The 18,483-nt window shown below is 44.4% G+C and overlaps 1 protein-coding gene across 1 annotated transcript; it reads left to right on the plus strand.

Moving 5' to 3' along the window:
- The first annotated feature begins 1,975 nt into the window (after positions 1-1,975).
- LOC124414002 (dirigent protein 10-like) lies at positions 1,976-2,747 on the plus strand. Its single transcript, XM_046894892.1, has 2 exons — positions 1,976-2,287; positions 2,359-2,747. Exons 1-2 carry the CDS (start codon positions 2,008-2,010, stop codon positions 2,493-2,495), a joined length of 417 nt encoding a protein of 138 aa, XP_046750848.1. The 5' UTR covers positions 1,976-2,007; the 3' UTR covers positions 2,496-2,747.
- The last annotated feature ends 15,736 nt before the right edge of the window (positions 2,748-18,483 follow it).

Genomic DNA, 18,483 nt, shown 5'->3' on the forward strand with positions numbered 1-18,483 from the left:
AAAAATTAATTTCTGAGACCTTTAACATATCGCGCATCAAAACTGAGGCAATACGATGAAAATGTGAGTATCCGAATAGTCACCGAAAAGATTCGGCAAACGTTTCAAACATTCCACGTTCTTCGGTACCCAGAGTAACAAAATCCCCCCCAATTCGCCTTAGCGCATCACAATGCTTGATGCAGACAGGATGATTTTCACTATTATTGACATCCGGAGGGTGTCACGTATCCTGCCTCGCAGTCCAGGACAAGTCCTAATGCAGAGTGCTGAAGCCTTGCCTCCAGACAAGCGAGGCCAACCTGTCCGGGTGCAGGCTAAACTTCTCGTCAACGCTTTGTCTCGACAATGAAGGCCGCGAGGGGTGGGGGGCATAAAAAATGGTGCGGCAGGGGGACTAGGGGGGTAGGAGGAAAGTTTTCGAAGAGTGAAGGGGATAAATATCTCAGGCCCTGGGGTAACTGGGCGCAGCTTTTAATGCCTGAGTAATTAAAATTTCACGTCCGTCTGATCGGCTATTAATTTCTAACCAATTTGACCGGCAATTACTCCCCATTTCAAGAATTCAACAAACCCGGTTGTTTGTATGATAATATATATATATATATATATATATATATATCTGTATGTCCCGAATAAAGTAATAAAACTTTCTCAAACTCGAAGATACGGTTCGTGTAATCTTGCATTAAAACGAAAAAAATGAAGAAACAAAAAATCAAAAAAAAGAAAACCAAAAAAAAAAAACGAGAAACGAGGTAAAGCCTGGAGGGTATTTCAACCTCGAATATAACTCGCACTCTGCGCCGGCGTGCAGTATACCTACATATATGGTGGTAAAAATCATACAGTATATTTGATAGGAATCTTCGAACGTGACAAATTGCCTGTTTCAAACATATTGGCACTTTCAGTCGTGCTTCCAGGTGTGTGTGTGTGTGTGTGTGTGTGTGTGTGTATGGTACGGCTGCAGCGTGCTTCGGGCGAAAAATAAAATGATACTCCGCGTACCTACCGTTGGAAGTGGTTCGATATTGACGAGTCGAAAAGCTCTAGTCATACGGAATGCGAGAGCGATACGAAGAAAATTGAATGATTAGAAAGAATGGAAAACACGTAAAATCCTATGATATGACGGTTGTACCAATTGAACGGCACAGTTTCTAAAATACCGTACGTAATGAGATTCTGCAATAAATAAATTCACCGAGTTTCATTAGGTGGTTGACAAAATATCAATATCCTGCAGTCTTATTCTCGCTATTAAAGGTACAATAAAGCTGGAAAAATTGATTTTTTTCTTTTTAAAAATCTCTGCATCATTTTCGTGACAAAGTCGATTCTTTAAGAAGAAAGGCACCGCGTTGCCGTTCGCTATTCCCTCCGTCGTAGCATATAATATAAAAATAAATCGGCAAGGCTTGCAGAAACCTTTAATGTTGCAGTCACCCACTCGCGCCATACTCAAGATCGCTTTGTTCGCGGTTTTTTGGCGGGAAAGTACCGTTCCTAAAAATTCGTTTCTACAAGCTACTATCCTACAAATTCGGTTCTACAAATCGTGGTCCAATAATTCAAACTAAATTAAATTAAAATATACTAAATTGACAATTAAACATACGAGAAACGAACTTGCAGAAACGACACCCTCTCTTTTCGGCCCACCGTCGTCGACGCTGCTTTCCACGTAATTACAAGATTACAAGTGAATTCCAGGGAGTTTCCGGAGGAGGCGAAGACGGCTCGTTGTCCGGGTGTCGTGTCGCCACGTGACCGACGCCCGTTAAACCTACGCCTCAGGTCCACAGGCCGCACCGCACCTCGCCCTCCAGGAATGTTCAAAGTGCGCGACCCTACAGCCTTGCAATTCCGCGCCACGCCCGAACCGCGAGGTCGCGGCCGCAACCGCAACCGCAGGATCTCGTCGTATAAAAGCGGGACGCAGAACCGAAGTTGACACATCGCCGCAGCCATTTGCTCCGCAATTCTCTCGACCAACCCTCCAGAATGCGTTTCTTCATCGCGATCACCGCCCTCGCCGCCATCTTGGCCACCGCCACAGCCGCTCCTTCCGGTCTCTGGGGTGCCCATGGTGTCACCCTTGGGGGTCCGGTCCTAGGGCCCGCAGCACTGGCGGGACCCATAGTGGGCCCTGCGAGACTCTCCGGCCCGGTTGACGGCGGCGCTCTCGTTTCCGGTGCCGTCGCCGGACCTGCCGTCGTGACCGGAAGTGTCGCTGGTCCCGCGGTCGTTTCTGGATGGGGAGTGCCGGCCCTTGGATGGGGAGGTGAGTGAATTTAGCCACGTTTCTCAGGCGTCAGTCTCCGGCCTCTAACCTTTCGGCGGCCGATTTTACAGCCGCACACGGTGTCGCAGGGGTCGCTCTTCCGGGCGCCGTTTCGGCACCGGCAGTCGTCGCGGGACCATCTGGCAGCATCGTCGTCGGGGCTGCCGGACACGCCGGTATTGCCCAGGGATGGGCGGGACACTGGTGAACCGGAATCACCCCTGAGTAACCGAATTCCACCCCTCGACGAGCCACCGACCCGACCTCACAAGCTGACCGTCTAACGATCTTCGGCACAGCTGCCCCGTAGACACAAGTGTTTACCCTCTTAGCTGCAGCGGACCTTCTGCAATATACCTAACCAACGTAATATAATTCTTTGTACACAACCTAAGCTCTTGTCTCCGATCTCCTTTTCCACTTTTCCACTTTTCTTTAATAAACTCGCACTTTCAAAGCATGCAACGATTGAACGAATGGCCTTTGATCCATCTGTACTTTGTCATCTTTTTAGATCTTCCGATTTCTTATCCGTGCGAGTTCACCTTAATGCAAGGTCTCGAGGTCTCCAGCCAGAGCTGGTCCTCGATCATTCGATGCAGCTGCTTTGAGGCACGACGACGGCGGTGGTTCGTTTTCTGGCCGATAGCGAGACAATGCGAACTCGAAGCCACCGGCTGCAGAGCGTCGGGACGCGAGGCAAGAAGGACGCTTCCCGGGCAACGGTGTCTGTAATTTCAGGAAATTGCTGGCATGGCACTTCAATTAGTCTAGACCAGAGTCTCCGGCGCCTGGATCGGACCCGATATCAATACATTTCCGGTCTCTTTGTGGGGCGCTGGTCCGTCCAATCCAGCGATTCTTCGACTGATCCCGGGAACATTTTTCTACTTCCGATTTTTTCCGCGGTTGTTCCGTCAGTCAGCGAGATGCGTGAAATTCCAAGAAGCGGATTGTTTAATGTTTCCACTCCGATTCTACGCAAGTATTTTTCAAGTGATATAAAAGTGATTATTTAACGGAATGTGACTGCCTACCTGCGTTTGACGAGCCGACAAAGGACGATTGATTACAGTTGTGGCCGAACACTGAAAAGAAAAGGGAAACGTTGTGTACGAAACAGATCTGCGAGGGATGAAAACGCCGTTTGAGCTTTCGGCCGAGGTCAGGAAGCTTTGTCCGAACGATGAACGGACCTCAACGTACTTTATTCCTTTTTGACTCGACCGTGAATTACGATCCGACCTAAAGCCGATGAAACCTCGATTCTCGTACACCTTTGTCGGGCCTCGAACAAAGATAAGATTGATGTTATTGATTGCGCTGAAATTACGTTACGCGTCAACCGCCTCCCGCCTCCCGCCGCCCCTCGACGTTCTCAGGACGAGCTTCGTGTGTACCAAGAAAGGAGGAGAGAAGAATCAGGAAAAGGATGAGGATGAGGATATCAAACCGGAGCATAAAAAGCGCGATATTAATTTCGAGCAAATGAATAATACCCCCAATTTTTCACCCCCCAAGCTCCACTTTCCGAGGCTGGTTCTCGAGTAGGTATCAAATTTCTAAAATTAGGAGAACGGGACGGTGTAATAACGCGGATAAAGTTCGCAGCAGACAATGATTAATCCTCAGCTTCTCTTTGCTTGCCGAAGTCCTTCCAAGACGCTCGGCGCGCGACCAATTGCACGCTTATAATTAAAAACTTGTATCCGTGGGCGAAAATTCTTTTTCCTTCTTTCACAAAAAATTTTTTTTACTTACCAACGAAGATTAGCTGCGCTAATATTTCGTTCAGCACGGCCAGGAGGTTCGACTTGCCAAAGGACTTGGACGGCGAAAAGTCCGGTAAAGTTTCGACGGACTGGCCGCCTCCTTGATGTAAGAAAAACAGAGGCAAAAATGAAACTCCAGCTTTTGAAAGCTTCGCAAGAATATATTTTACTCGCAGTGTTGAATGAGACAAAAGCGCGGATCTTATCCTTAAAGTCTTTGCCAAAAGTACCGATTAAAAATAAAAACTAGACTGGACAGTGAAAAACTTTTCCGGGATTTAAAGAACGGCTCAGCGACTCTCCGCGATGCTTTTATATTATTCCCGTCGTAATCTTTGAGAGGCCTTATGGCGAGTTTGATCGTTTTAAGAAGAATCAAGATAGCATTGATCTGTTTGAAAAGAATATTGATTGCAATTTCAACGAAGGAACGCAGGTGCGGTGAAAATTCGCAGACACAGGGTGAAATTCGAGGCGCGCTTCGCTTCGTGTAGCGTGAAGCCCGAATAAAAAACCACGACAGACTCGCATATTTGACAAATTAACAGAGCCTCGATTCGGGGCTGATGTTCATACATTATACATACCTACATATGTATTTTGCATTACGCCATGCGTAACTATTTCGCATTAACGATACAAGAGAATCGCGGCGTGGCGTGGGTGCGGAGAGCGCGGTAGCATGGAAACTTGAAACTATATTTGGATTTAATTGGAGCGGTATTCATCACACAGAACACGCTCCGGTACCACGAAAATCGCAACAGCGTAACCGCAATGTTCTATATTTCATTTTTTTGCATATCAATGGAAAAGAAAAGAAAATTAAATAAAAATAAAATAAGTATCATTATTTTTTAACAAATCATTGCGATCACTCTCGCAAATTAAGGAGGGGGACCTTTTAGCAAGTGAATTTTTATACATCTTGAAGCTCAATATAATTCCAAGTCCAAAAAGATCTTCAAAGCCGTATTCTTGTTTAATATTCATTTAATTTTCGCAAATAAAATCTGATGTAAAACGAGAATTGAACCGAAGAATTGTAGTTAATACTGAAATGAGTTATGAACTGATGCAAGTAACTGAAAATTGCTCTTTCACACATACACGCACACACACACATGTGCACAGCTGTGATTAAAAGAGAAACAAAGCGCTGCTGTCCGCACTTATTCGCGAGGCATTGAGGCGATTTTATTGCTCGTTCAGAAAACAGGTTAACGGTAACGGTACTAGAAAATATGACATTTGAACCTCGCTTATAAGCGGCAGAGACATATTCTCTCATGCAAGAATGCGTACAGGGTGTACCGCGAGTAAAAGTGTGAGGGAAATTCCTCCGCTTTTCCGGCTCTTTGCGAGGAAAGAGCTGAGAAAAGTGCAGATATTCGGGATTATGGGTATAACTTAAAAATTCTTTCGTTCCTCATACTTTATTTCGTGGTTTAAAAACGAGTCAAGATATATGCTGCTGGTTAAAATCGTTCTACTAACATCTCACCCGGTATGTTGATAAATCAATAAATGACAGTGCAGTTAGGAGTGTGACAATTGTGGGCATTGATGTAACGGTTGAGCAGGTGTAAAAATTGTTGGTTTAAAAGGTGACAATGGTGAATATGGAATTCCGCCAGGTGGAATTATGGTTATTATTATATTTGCGATATTTTACCCATTCAGTATGATGTATTTTTTAACCACCCCATAATAGAGCCCGTCACAATGCCGGGTTAAAATTTATTCTCCTGCACTTGATGATAGAATATGTGATAATAATAACGTTCACAAACCCGCTGAACAATTTATGAAATTCGAAATACGCGGAGCAGGTGAACGCGCGTTTTACTCTGAATCGTGAATTCATTATATACAGCGATAAAGCGCTCATATCTGTTACGCAAATAAAGCGATGGGGCTTATCCAATATTTGATGAAAAAGAAAAACGAAAATGGCGTTGAATTTCAAGGGTGCTGCTATCACTGCACGATGTCAAATAACCCCGAGTCAGATTGAGCTTTAATTGTTATATCAGAGAGGTGAAGATTTTTCCGTTAATTATTTTCCTCCGCCGTGGTAAAATTAATTCGCTAATTCCCCGAGCCAAACACAAAGAGAAAGAGCGAGAGAAAAAGAGAGAGTGGGGAGGGGGGAGGAGGAAAAAACTTTTGCGAACGTTTTGTGCTCGACAGTCCAACCGTTGACGGTAATGTCCACTTGAATTGCGAGCTGAATTTCGTTACTGCAACGGACCGAAGGGATGCAGCACGTTACAAAATTCGGTTTAACGAATTCCATCCTCTCGGCAACGTTTGAGGTTCGAAAAATTTTCTACGTTCTTCGTCAGCTTTAAACCTCGACTACTATAAGCCAATTGCGCGATAAAGGCAAAATAATTTTTGCCCGATTGTTTTCGTGGCGAGAAATAGAAAGAGAGTGTGACAGTGACATTGGACTCGTATGCATTTTTCTAAGCTGTTTCTAATCCTGCACACTCGCAGCGTTAGCTTATGACGGAACCTTATGGCGAGACGTTCACCGAGGTTGAAGGTTGATCGGTGCTCCGTCATCGTCGAGGTCTGAGTATAAAAGCTGAACACGACAGGGTCGAGTGACAGTTTACCTCATCTAGTCAGTTGGCGCTAAATGAACAAGGCGAAGCGATGGAGCGAGTAACGTGAATTCTGGAAATAGATTTTATATGGAAGTTATTGTAGAGCCTAAAAACTGTTGCATCTGAAATTACGAAAAAGGAGACGGCTTTCAAAATCTTGACCAGGCGATACTTACCGGCAATTATTATAATGTCTTATTACGGTGAAATAGCAAAGACGAAAAGAGCTCTGTGGATGCATATATGTACAGATATTGCGCAAATAGCCAATCTCGAGCTTTCCGTATTGCGTGACTGTAATAGGTTCAAAGAATAGAGACTGCCAAAGAGAGCCGCGAAATTCGGTCGTTGGGATTGTTAACCACTTGCTTTTTTACGCGTGGATCCGAGCCTTTCAAATCACGCTGCGCAAGTGGAACTGTTACGTTATGCACGCAGAGAAGTCATCTGCTCATATCCAACAGGAATAATTATCCGACGTATTGCCTTTAGGCGCGGTCTAACATCCATCACAAAAAACCAAGTGTTGTAAAACACGGCAAAAAAAAAAAAAACGCGCACCGTCAAACGTACGTAACGCGCTAAAACGTATCGCTTCGCACGCTGTAATCGACGTTGGTTATAAAGCAAAACGCCGGAGCCGTTGAGGCCTGAGAAATATTGACGAATATGATCATCTAGACGCGCCGCCCGCAGATGGATGGTCGAATTTATCTGAAACGAGATCGCCGCGTTCACTTTAATCGGCAAATTTCCATCTCCGGATAGTGATACACACCCGAAATTGGTTGGGAAAAGCAGGATTTTCATCCTGCAGAGTTACCGTTGCTTCTTTTCATTCTCAAATTATATTTTCAGCCCGTCAGTAAATCTCAAAAATTAATATGGCAGGCTTAGTTAACACGGAAATTAGAGACATGAAGAACAAGATGCGACGGTTTCGCCTTATTGTCGCTATGCACCAACGAACTCGCTCTGTTTAGTTAGGACTCGTTGTAGACTACCTGATCCCGAAATTGCACTCGAAATTCGGAGCCTCGTCGAGAGCGGTTCAAAGCACCCGGAAGCACAGCTAAACTCGAGCTGGAAGTTACGTAATAGTCGAAACATAGTAAAGAAGCAGGCGAAGAGCAAACGACCTCTATTATATGTCGAAACCAATCTCCATCTCAATAGCAAAGTCGATACGCTTAACAAGTCTTGTACATCAGTAATGGTCATTGAACTTTTTTTGTACACCATCGATGTTCCAATGATCAGGCGATTTTTGGTCAAGTGATAAAAAATGGATAATTTAATACACACATTTTTCGGTAGATTTGAAAAATCAACTTCATCTTCGGCGTCGAGCGTGTATTGGAAAATAATAATCTGAAATTGGGATTTCTCTGGATTTGAATGTATTTTATTGAAGGCAGATCTACTGTGGCGCGTAGATAACTCGATGTGTTACAATTTTATTTACCATGGCTGACAGTCCAGACGACCCTCAATCGCATTTCGATAACTGCTCTTTGCACATCGAATTTCCGTTATACTTATCGCCTGATGACGCCAACGGCGACAAGGACACTGTAGGTACCTGAGCCTCATTGTGGAACCTTTAACACGATCGTTCACAACGTAACTTGACGTGTTCTCTCGGTCTCACCTGGCCACCCGAAGGCCAACACGCCTCAGGCTCTTCTCTCGCATGTGTTGTGCAAACGTTTAAGCATTCAGGCGATGTTCTTCACGTAAGCAACACGGTTGTCTGTGCTGGATACGTGGATGACTCGCTCGAGCGAATCTCCGACGCAGTTTACACCTCAAGAGGCAGCTGCGTTGCTAAACTTTTCTTCATATCGTACGTACTCTGTCAATGTTTACACGAAGGTGAGAAAAAAGTGTTTTCATAACGGACGATAACGGCGCAAGCATCGAATACTTGCAGGGTTTTTTCAATCATTCAATGCACTTCGATGTTTGCTTGGAATGCTTGGTGTAGTGCAGCTTTTTTCATTCGTTAAATGATCCTAAATGTATCGTTTACCCTTACTTTTACTCCACAATTTGCTGAACCTTTTTTGAAATTCAATCGGTCAATTTTTGGTTGCATCTATTTTTTTATTCTTGACGCGTCGCCACATGTTGAGGGGTTGACGATATTTTCCCTAGACTCCGACTTCTTCGTCGCAAGGATGATTCATGCCTCTTTCGATTTGCGTGAGAGAGTATATTTATATTATACGATAGCGAGGTTTCGTTTGTACCTCCGTAACGTTTTCCGATCAGCCATTCGAATGGTATATACATAGTAGAAGTTGTCAAATTTGAGAAGACACGACGGGCTGACACGCCTGTCGCACTCGCTCCACGCTGACGATCAGAGAGTTGCCAACTTTCGATCGATTCATTAACACGACGTGTTCCACGTCTTACCTTATATAATATTCGATTTGGAGTTGACGGGGTAGAAAGTGGTTACGTAACCGTAATACGCAGTGTCGCTCGGTGCTAACTCAGAAGTAGAATTGAGGTGGAAACGCAATAAACACCCTCAAGCAGGTACGGAATTCGAATATAAAAAAACGGGTAATGTACAAGCTCTTCTCTCATCTCTGATAAAAATGTTGTTTAATACCAAAAATGGTCGATCATAAGATCAGAACGGAATTGACTATGTATAAATAGTCTAAACGTGCGTTACGGTGTTCTTTACAAGCTACGTTCAAAGACATCTGCAGTGTCTAGATATTCGCCTCAATTGTTGCCAATTGATTACTAAAGATTCCGTTGAATTCCAATCTACACATTGATTCGCATGCTTAATTATGATACAAGAATTAAAAACTGAAATGGTAAGTAATAATACTGAATAATTATTGGCGTTTTCGGTGGTTAAGATGAAGGCTTCAGAGTCGTCGTAACTTCAGGAGTTCCATCGACGTTTGGGGTGAAGAACTTTTTCACACTATTGTAGGCGTTCGTCGCTGCTTCACCAGTTTTGTGGGCAGCATCCTTGGTGAACTTCTTGATGTCATCGTAGTGAATGGCTTCACCAATGTCGTCGATAACTCCGGCTTGGATCATCTGAACAAAAACAGCAAAAATAAGTCGCTATAATAGATCAAAAGTTAGAGAATCTATCTCGCCATCCATCCAAATATCATCTCCTGCGGTGTATGTAATGCACAATATAGGAATCCCCTAACGATCAGTGATTTGATGGATTAGATAACTTCCTGGATAACGTGTTTTTCCAACGGTTCTCGGGCATGGAATAATTTTTTTCTTCCCCACCAATGAAATATAAACCACGTCAATACACAAGCCACCTCATTTTTTATCCAACGTCGATAAGCGCCGCGGTTAATCGCGGCAATTGCTATGGCACGGTCAACAAGTTATGAAAAACAGTCAATCCCGCCTGCTGGAACCAATGCGTGACTTCTTTCATCGCGTCGAATTACTTATCGTCACGGTAGCCTTACTTTACACCTTTAAGCTCCACGGTTCGTTAAATTCACCGTCTCTCTCCAGTTTATGAATCATTCTATTATGCCAATAATCACCGCAGCGAGACAACAACCTCAGGGTGAGTTCGAATTCGACTAAAGAGCAAATGGTCCGTTGGTCTTTGCGATGCTAATTTTCATTTTCTGGCCAAGAACGATTTTTCACAACACGGTAAAAAGCAGCGAGGAGATGAATCTCGACGGTATAAGGTTACGGAGAGCGAAATATAGGCACTCGATGAAAAACACGGTACAAATCCTTCACTTTCTCCATCGTTCACTCATCGTTTTTATATATACATATACAACCTGAACTTTCGACCTATCGAATGCCCGCCGATTTCCTCATCGCCTGCCCAATAATTCACAAAATCACGTCTGCCCCGCAGAAAAATCGATACGAATTAATTATCATTGACAGAGACTGATTTACTACGTACGTCGATAACGAAGATGACCAAAATGGCGATCAGGATGGTCCTTCGGCTGATCATTTTCGGCTTGATTTTTTCTCTTCTCTCTCGCAAGGTATGGCAAACAACGAACTAGACTCGCTCTGAAGACACGCGATGCTCACGAGTGACTCGATCGTGAATGACACGCAGTCGCAGGATCCGGTTATTATATGTATAGCACGCCGACTCGCTGCCACTTCCAGCTCGACCCATTGCTGGGCACGTGGACGATCCGCACACTGACTCACCTCTTTTCTCTGTCGGTGTTAAATTGATCAGGCCCAGCGACTGCGTCAATAAGACCCCCGAACCCGGGCCCGAGCATACCAGCTTTGGCAATATGAGTGTGAGTACCACGTGATAAAGAGCCGTTGTTTCGACTGGTCAGCTCAATGCTGCAGACCACTTGATTAGCAGTAGCTAGTCCGACCCGAATAAAGTTTCATCGACGTCACGTATCTGATCCTTGACCTAGATCACGGTCAGTCAAATGTTTGAAAGAAGGTAATTACAGAGGATTGCAAAAAATTCTCGTTTTTCGACTAGCTGCTTTCGTCTCAAAGTTACTATCTATTTTACTCCCAACTTCAGAGAGGCTCTAAAGATGTGCAAAAAAGAACTGCGAATTTATTGCATGAAGAACTTTACGGACTTTCCTGCAATCGCAATGGAAAAATATCAAACTTTCGAAACTGAGGTTCAAAGAGCAGAGTAGTCACTTAGAATCATTTATCTACTGGCAAGTCTGGAAGGTAATAAAGTTAAAATGTATGACTATCCAGGAGAGATGGAACGAAGTGGATGATAGCAGTGGGTTATAGTTAGGAAAATTTTGTCAATTGAAAGTAATTGGCAATCGGCACGTAACTCGAATGGCTCGGTGTAGTTTAGTTGAATGGTTTTAAGTCTGACGCATAGAGAAACAGAAGCAGACCACAAAGTTATTTTTGCACCGCGATAAGCGTCAGAGTAACAATTTCAAAGAACTCTGTTGTACAACCTCGGAAGGCAATGGCGAGTGAATCATCACTGGTCATCGCGTGGTAAATTCTTTAGATTAGCACTGATACAGTCGCAATACTGCAGTTCTTGTAATTGCACAAACGATACGTGACGTGGACTGTTTTGCAGAACTGTATCAAGTTGGAACATGATCGATGTATATGCAACAGTTAATTTTTTCCAACTGCAGACAGGTTTCCTATAATTTTTCCTCTATATTTCCAAGGAATGATTCATCTGGAAAAAACGGCAGTATACTCGAGTACTGAATAATTCACCTTTGGAACTCCATATTGTTATACTGAAATGCGTATGACGCGATAATGGCCTGCGTATTGTCTCCTAATGGAATATTACCGCGACAATCGGATAACTTGAGGAGGAATGTAAAAGTGATGATTATTATTAGCAGCTATTCATGTCCCCCATAAGCCGCGAGGAATGTCCTCAGCTAATTGGGCAAATTTAATGAGGTAGTAATTGCGAGCATTCAGATTCTCTAGAATTGAACAAGACCCGTTAACCTTGCCCCTTATTAAATATCTTAGGAAAACACGCGATTTATCGTCTTCTGGTGATCACGTTGAGCAATTTTTGCTTTCGTAAGAAGTGCGGACCGATGAAAATACCCGGTAATACTCTCGTGTGAAATTGAACGTCAAGTGGAATCCCAAGAAGCCGGAGTCCAAAAGGTCTCTTCACGATCATACGTGCGTGCGAAGCAAAGCTCCGGCAAAATTCATCAAGATTATTCGCACATATCGCTGAAGCCTAGAGTGATTCGTTCATTAAATCTGCCTGGAACGTGCGGTGCTTGAACCCGCAGGATGCAGGGTGGAAACTGGCTGCCTGGATCCAACTAATTGCCATCGCGGTAAGACATGCGTCTGGATGTGAAATTGTGTTAGTTGATACACGTTAAGGACTGCAGTAGAGTCACCCTTCCACTTTGAGAGCACGACGTTTCGATCCTTCACTCCCGGGTTGTTCACACTGAACTCCGAATGGGATAAGTAAGTGGTAGTGAAGGTAGGTAGTGAATTGTGAATAAATTGAGCGGTCTGATCGCCGTCTCGAAATGCAAAAGCCTCAATTGTTCGTCAATCCAGCGAACGGAGAGACCTCGAAAAACAACCGGACAAAGAAAAGGAAATCAGCAATGATTGCAGGACGATGGATTCGAGGTTTTTGATACAATGATACTGTGGCCTTGAATCTTCGGTTCGGTCAAGTTCATTTCCACTTCGTCAGATCCAAAGACGTGTTTTCTCTCGGGGTGCTGTTGGATTTCCAGGAGTAGATTTATCCTCTCCCGGGATAAGTCGGTTGTACATAACGATGGTGTTTCACCCCGTGTACGTACCATGCACGAAAAGTTCAAACTTTCGGTTCGTGTATATAAATTGATGCCTACGACAAAATTGCGATCGTGAGTCGGCCTTCAAGATGTTCTTCGTTTTCTTCTTTTTTTCTACTATACGCCGATCCTCGCGTTTCATACATATCCATAATTTGAAGCGATCCTGAAGAAAACCAGCCCCTCATCAAAGACGCGCGGAGTCGTTCGTTCTTTCCTTTTTTCACCGCGATATAAAAACTCTTCGTAATATACGTGCTGTGTTGGGAAAAAATATATATATATATATGTATATATATATATATAGCAAAAACGCTCTTCTCGTAATAGGGAAAGTGGAGTAAGCGGAGAAAAAGGAAAAGAGAGTTAAGACCTTCGGTGAACTTCTCAATCAATACGCTGCCCTAGAGAGGCGATTTTCTTTTCTCCGCCTACACGCGGAATGCTGAGGAATAATACCTCTCGATACTCGCTAGCGATTAGCGAGAAGCGTTTGTCACTTTGTCTTCGACTATAGTGGAGGTTGTACACGAATTATTTTGTTTTTATTTTTTTTTTAAATATTTTTTGTTCTTTAACCCCAATTTTGTTCACAATCTGTCAGAAGTACAATAGAATTTCAGTAAATTATCTTGTTACGAACTGCGGAAGAGAGGTCTTGCATACATTCATATTTCAAATATTTCGAATATTTTTCCCCTTTCTACATTGTAATGACCTGTACTTTTTCAATCTAAAGTTGTTGAGGCGATGATTTTCAATGTCTTTTGCGATTTCTTTTTTTTTTTTGTTTGTAATGGATCTCAATTTCTTCTGCAACCGTCGATGTGTGTGTGTGTGTGTGTGGACATCTTTCCGGGTAATTTTGTTAGCAACAAAACCACGTATCATTCATTCTAGATGTAAACGTTTTAGTTCGGACGGTTGCACGCATATGATCTTGTTTTCATTTAGATGCGTCCATTTATTTCCAGCGCGCACAACGCCGGCTTCTAGTAACTCGAGACTGAAACGTGACCTGGCATACAAACAGGCCAGAGATACAAGATCACCTCGAAACATCCACATGGAGTAAAAATTGTTGCCGCGAAGAACGGTGGATAGAGAAAAGGAATAAAAGTGACCCGCCTTCTGGCATCATCATGTTTTATGCGGAGCCAAGTCAAGTGGAAGAGGCAATGACAGAAGTGAAACGCTCAGGGTAACGTCAGCGGTAATAATTTTTGCACCAACCTTCATATGCACGCCACGTGCGATTGCATTGCTGACTATAAAATTCCCACCTTTCAACGTCGGAAACGATTTCAAACCGTCTGCCACTCCCAGGATGCAACTATTGCGTTAAGGATTCCGTCGTGTAGTTGTGGCCATTCCAGCGTATCAATCTACCCCAAAACTAGTCCAATGTGTGCTGTTTTGTCCCAAGGATCATCCCTTACTCTCCAGCGAAAGAAAGCGCTGTTTCCATTTCCTCCCTGCTTCGAGCTTCGAGCTTGCGAAAAGAGTCTGTTCCACGTTGTTATTTCCACGCGTTTCCTCGACGAGGGAATCGAGCTTATCTTCCACCCTCTCAGTGCCACTTTTCAAGCGCATTCCGGAGAGTCGACTGGGGATTTCGCATCCATCGACACCTGCCGACGTTGCAGCTTGAAAGCAACAGGCTGCGAGCAAACTTGCGAAAAGAATGTCGACGTGCATTAGCGGAGCGAGTACGAAACTTGTTTAGTGCTTGTTCAGTTAATACAGTAAACTATGGGAGTAATTGGCAATCGATCCTATCTGACGGGGTCGGATTGATCGCTTATCGAGCCAACGAAACGTGGGTAATCGATGCCTGCTCGGTTCAATCGGACAGCATACCATTTTGGTCGAATTCTCTTATCGGCACTCGTCGTGTGACGCGTGTGAGAATCAGGAACGTGAATTCGGTCGCCTACATCGCCGTTCGCGTTTACGATCGAGGCAGCGCGGTTTTAGCCGGACGCAATAACGCGAGGACACAACTCGCCGGACAAATTGGGGTCCGCGTTACGCGCCAACGATAAGAACCTTTGAATTGGCGCAATTAGTTAGCCTCCGATGAAACGGACGCGGGGGTTTAATTTCCTTTTGTTACTTCGACGCGCCATCGCCAGGCTCAGGTACCTAAACTATAATCCAATTCCCTCGTTTCCAGGAGCCATACGTTTTTCCGATATTGACACGTCGTTGTGCGTGTGTCGTGTACGTGAATACCTTTGCGCAAGCTCTTCGTCCGGCCAACGAATTCGTCGGGGTAAAAAGCCGTTAACGAATGAAACTACGAAACAAAGGGAGAGAATAACGCAGCGTCCGCGCATCCGGTCCCATGAAGCAAAATTCAAACGTGCAGATCTGAATGGCGGTGAATTGACAATTATTTTTTAACACTGCCTTGTCAGGCGATCGTCGGTTTAACGATCTCGTTGAAGACGTCGAGGCGCAGGTTCGTCACAGATTCGGCAATAAAGCTCATTCCTGTTATATAGTAGGTACGTTATATGTTCAGTCGTAAAGTGCGGAAATTCGTGACAAGAACCGCGGTATAAGTATCCGGAATAATGTACTCGGGAGACGAAGAGAGCGCTTCTCGAGAAACGAAGTAAAGTTTTAGAAGCCGGTGTCATTTCAAGGGTCTAAAAAGTTTCCTCGATAAAACGGTCAAGGATTTGCCGCGCAACGTTTATTAGTCCGGACTTCAGCGAGTGCGCTTCGATTGAAAGTGTATCACCTGAACTCGACATTTGATTTTGCTTTAGCTGTGCTGCATGAAATTCGCAGCCGAATTCTCATGAGAGACATTTGAACCAGGATACAAACATCGTTACTTGATCGCCAGGATCAGGAAGCAAAAGACTCGAGACGGTTCTCCAACTGAGAATTCCTGCACCCGGAGTTTAAATTTACGATGACCAGTCGCCTCGTTTCCTCGGACCGATGTATACACACCGATCCCGACATGCAACGGAGCACGTCGGTTGATCTCGGCGATGACTCAGAGGGTCGAACCTCCCCTCTGGGGAGGAAAAATGATTACAGCGTCCTGAGAAACCGGAGGCTCATCGGTGGTGTGTATCATAACTGGAAGAAGATGGGGGAAAATAAAACGTAGGAATCAACCGAGAAAGCTCGTAATTCCATCACGTGTGGTAAGCACAGCTGGGAATATTGTAGGGAAGATCGTGCGCGAAAGGGGATGAAGAAAAACTATGGGGGTGGAATAGAGAGGGTGAAGAAGAAAATCGACGCTGTCGCCATCGCTCGACGCTCTCGTCAAGCTCGTCCCTCTCCGATCGAACAATCCGCAAGCTCCGGAGGGTTCGAGTCTCGGCTAAGCACCACCCCCAGCTGAGCTTTAATTCCGAATAATCGGCATTGCTCTAAGGCGGCAGAGTGTCGCGCCTTCGTTCGCATTTGCATTGGCCTGAATTTAGCTAGTTACTGGAAATTTGCGGGAGACGAGACAAGATCGGAATGGAGGATGAGAAGTTTTCCCTCGCCGCCTATGCATGCAGTCACCGGCTATCAGGGGTTGATTGGGAATTTCGACCCCCGCATGACCTCGAGCATGGAAATCTCAAGATTTCGGAGACCGGGTAAACGGCGAGGCTTACGCCCGGCTTATCCGCCGTTGCCGGGGCGCAAAAAGTCCCTTTGCATAAAGCGGGCTTGTATATGTAAGTCGCTATCTGCTCCCAGGCCAACCCCTCTAAATTGACTCCCAGCTGTGCCGGCTGACACACGCGCGAAAAATGTCGAGTAATCCGACTTTTCGCACCGTCACGTCGCCATCTTTCCGCTCGGGTGACTGCTGCACTTTGTAGCCTCAGTCACCCCCCGACTCGCTGCAATTTAAAAGCTGTGGGGGTGGTTCTCGGTTACTGGGCCAGGAAGATGGGTGCAACGTATTTTATACCTTGACCACGTGCGTCCCGAGCTATCGATCCGTTTAAATAATTTTACCTCCCCCACCACTGGGGGTGATTTTACTCGGGAGTCGCTTCTAGCGATTCATCCCCCTCCCCTATCTCTCTCTCTCTTTTTCCTATTGTAAATTGGATTTTTTTTCCTGAGGGTGGATATCGGAGATTCGTAATTACTCATCGCCGATACCCGCAGGGTACTTATACGAATCCCGGGGGAAAATAATTGAACGATACTTCAACAAGAATTTCCATTCATCTCGGTAATATAATCAAAGCTAAATTAATTAATTACTTGTAATTCTGACGCATGTTGCTGTCTGTATGAGGAAAGCAACGATTGTACAATAACGCGGAGCTAATACCGTGATGTCGTGTTACGAGTAGACAATAGACGCCTCAAACCACGCCACAATTTATATTACAGTTCTCGTATGTTCGTTATATAGCCGCAACGTGATGTATAGGGGTTGAATTTACGTTCACATCGTCGCAGCGTCATATCGAACCAAAGGTAAATTACTCGTGCGTGAACGTCGCTTTTCTCTTTCTCTCTCTCTTTCTGCTCAGTTTGCTCTTTTACTTTCATCTTTATCTCACTATTTATTTTTTTCTGTTTTTCTTTTTTGTTGTTTTTTTTTTTTTTCTTTCTTTCTTTCTTTGCCGTAATAAAGCCAGATACCAGCAGAATTTTTCTGCCCGGAATGAAGACCGGAGGGGAAATGAATACACTCAGCGGCCAATTAAGGTAAATTAAAAGCACTGCGAGTACATCCTTTGGAGGAGGTTCAAACGACTTTATCGTTTTCACAAAAGACCCCTTGACTGACTAGTTCGTTATCCTCGAGAATAGGGTGAAATTAAAATGAAACGATGAGGTATAAGGGAATTGAAAAATTTTTGCAACAGAAATACCAAATTTGTTTTCTACTTTAGAGTCGAGAAAATTTCAATTTAATTTTATTTATTCTCGTCGGGATAAACCGGATGCAGCTTTTCAACTCTAGTGCGAATTCTGAATATATTTTCCCACGTTCGATGCTCGTTCTACATTTCCATAAGTATGTGCCAATATAACGTGTCTCGATCTTGGCAGCGCGAAGCAGTGATTCTCACGTTTGTACAAGGACGATCTCACCGGCCCTCAACGGCTCGGAGGGGTGGGAAAAAAAACGAGTGGCAAAATTCAAGGGGCGGAGGAGGGATGAGAAGAGCTGAGCTTTCGCATCAGCGGAAATTCGAGACAACTTTTGACTCCGGTAAGGTGAAAAGAGGGCCGTGAAGAGGTGAAGAACGAGAACGAAACGTCCCTGGTCATATACAAGTTATTAAATACGTGATAACCGGAGCGCCTGCAACCGTAAAAAAGTTTTTCCTAAGTATAAGAAAAAATTACAGGAAGATCCAGGCGACTCGAGCCGGCCTTTTAAAACTGCAATAAACCTGCAAGAATGACTTTATACTTACTTACTACGAGGCTTTACATGTTATGCTCATAACACGCTGCGTTTCCTTCAGTTTCGTTCATCCCTCTTCAATGCAATACCGCCCCACGTC

This window comes from Diprion similis, chromosome 1 (assembly GCF_021155765.1).
Source record: "Diprion similis isolate iyDipSimi1 chromosome 1, iyDipSimi1.1, whole genome shotgun sequence".
NCBI lineage: Eukaryota > Metazoa > Arthropoda > Insecta > Hymenoptera > Diprionidae > Diprion > Diprion similis.

Excerpts from the sequence above, each read along its gene's own strand:
- LOC124414002 (XM_046894892.1), top strand. The coding sequence starts at position 2,008 with ATGCGTTTCTTCATCGCGATCACCGCCCTCGCCGCCATCTTGGCCACC. Across the intron at positions 2,288-2,358 it reads GCCGGCCCTTGGATGGGGAG|CCGCACACGGTGTCGCAGGG; the intron begins GTGAGTGAATTT and ends CCGATTTTACAG.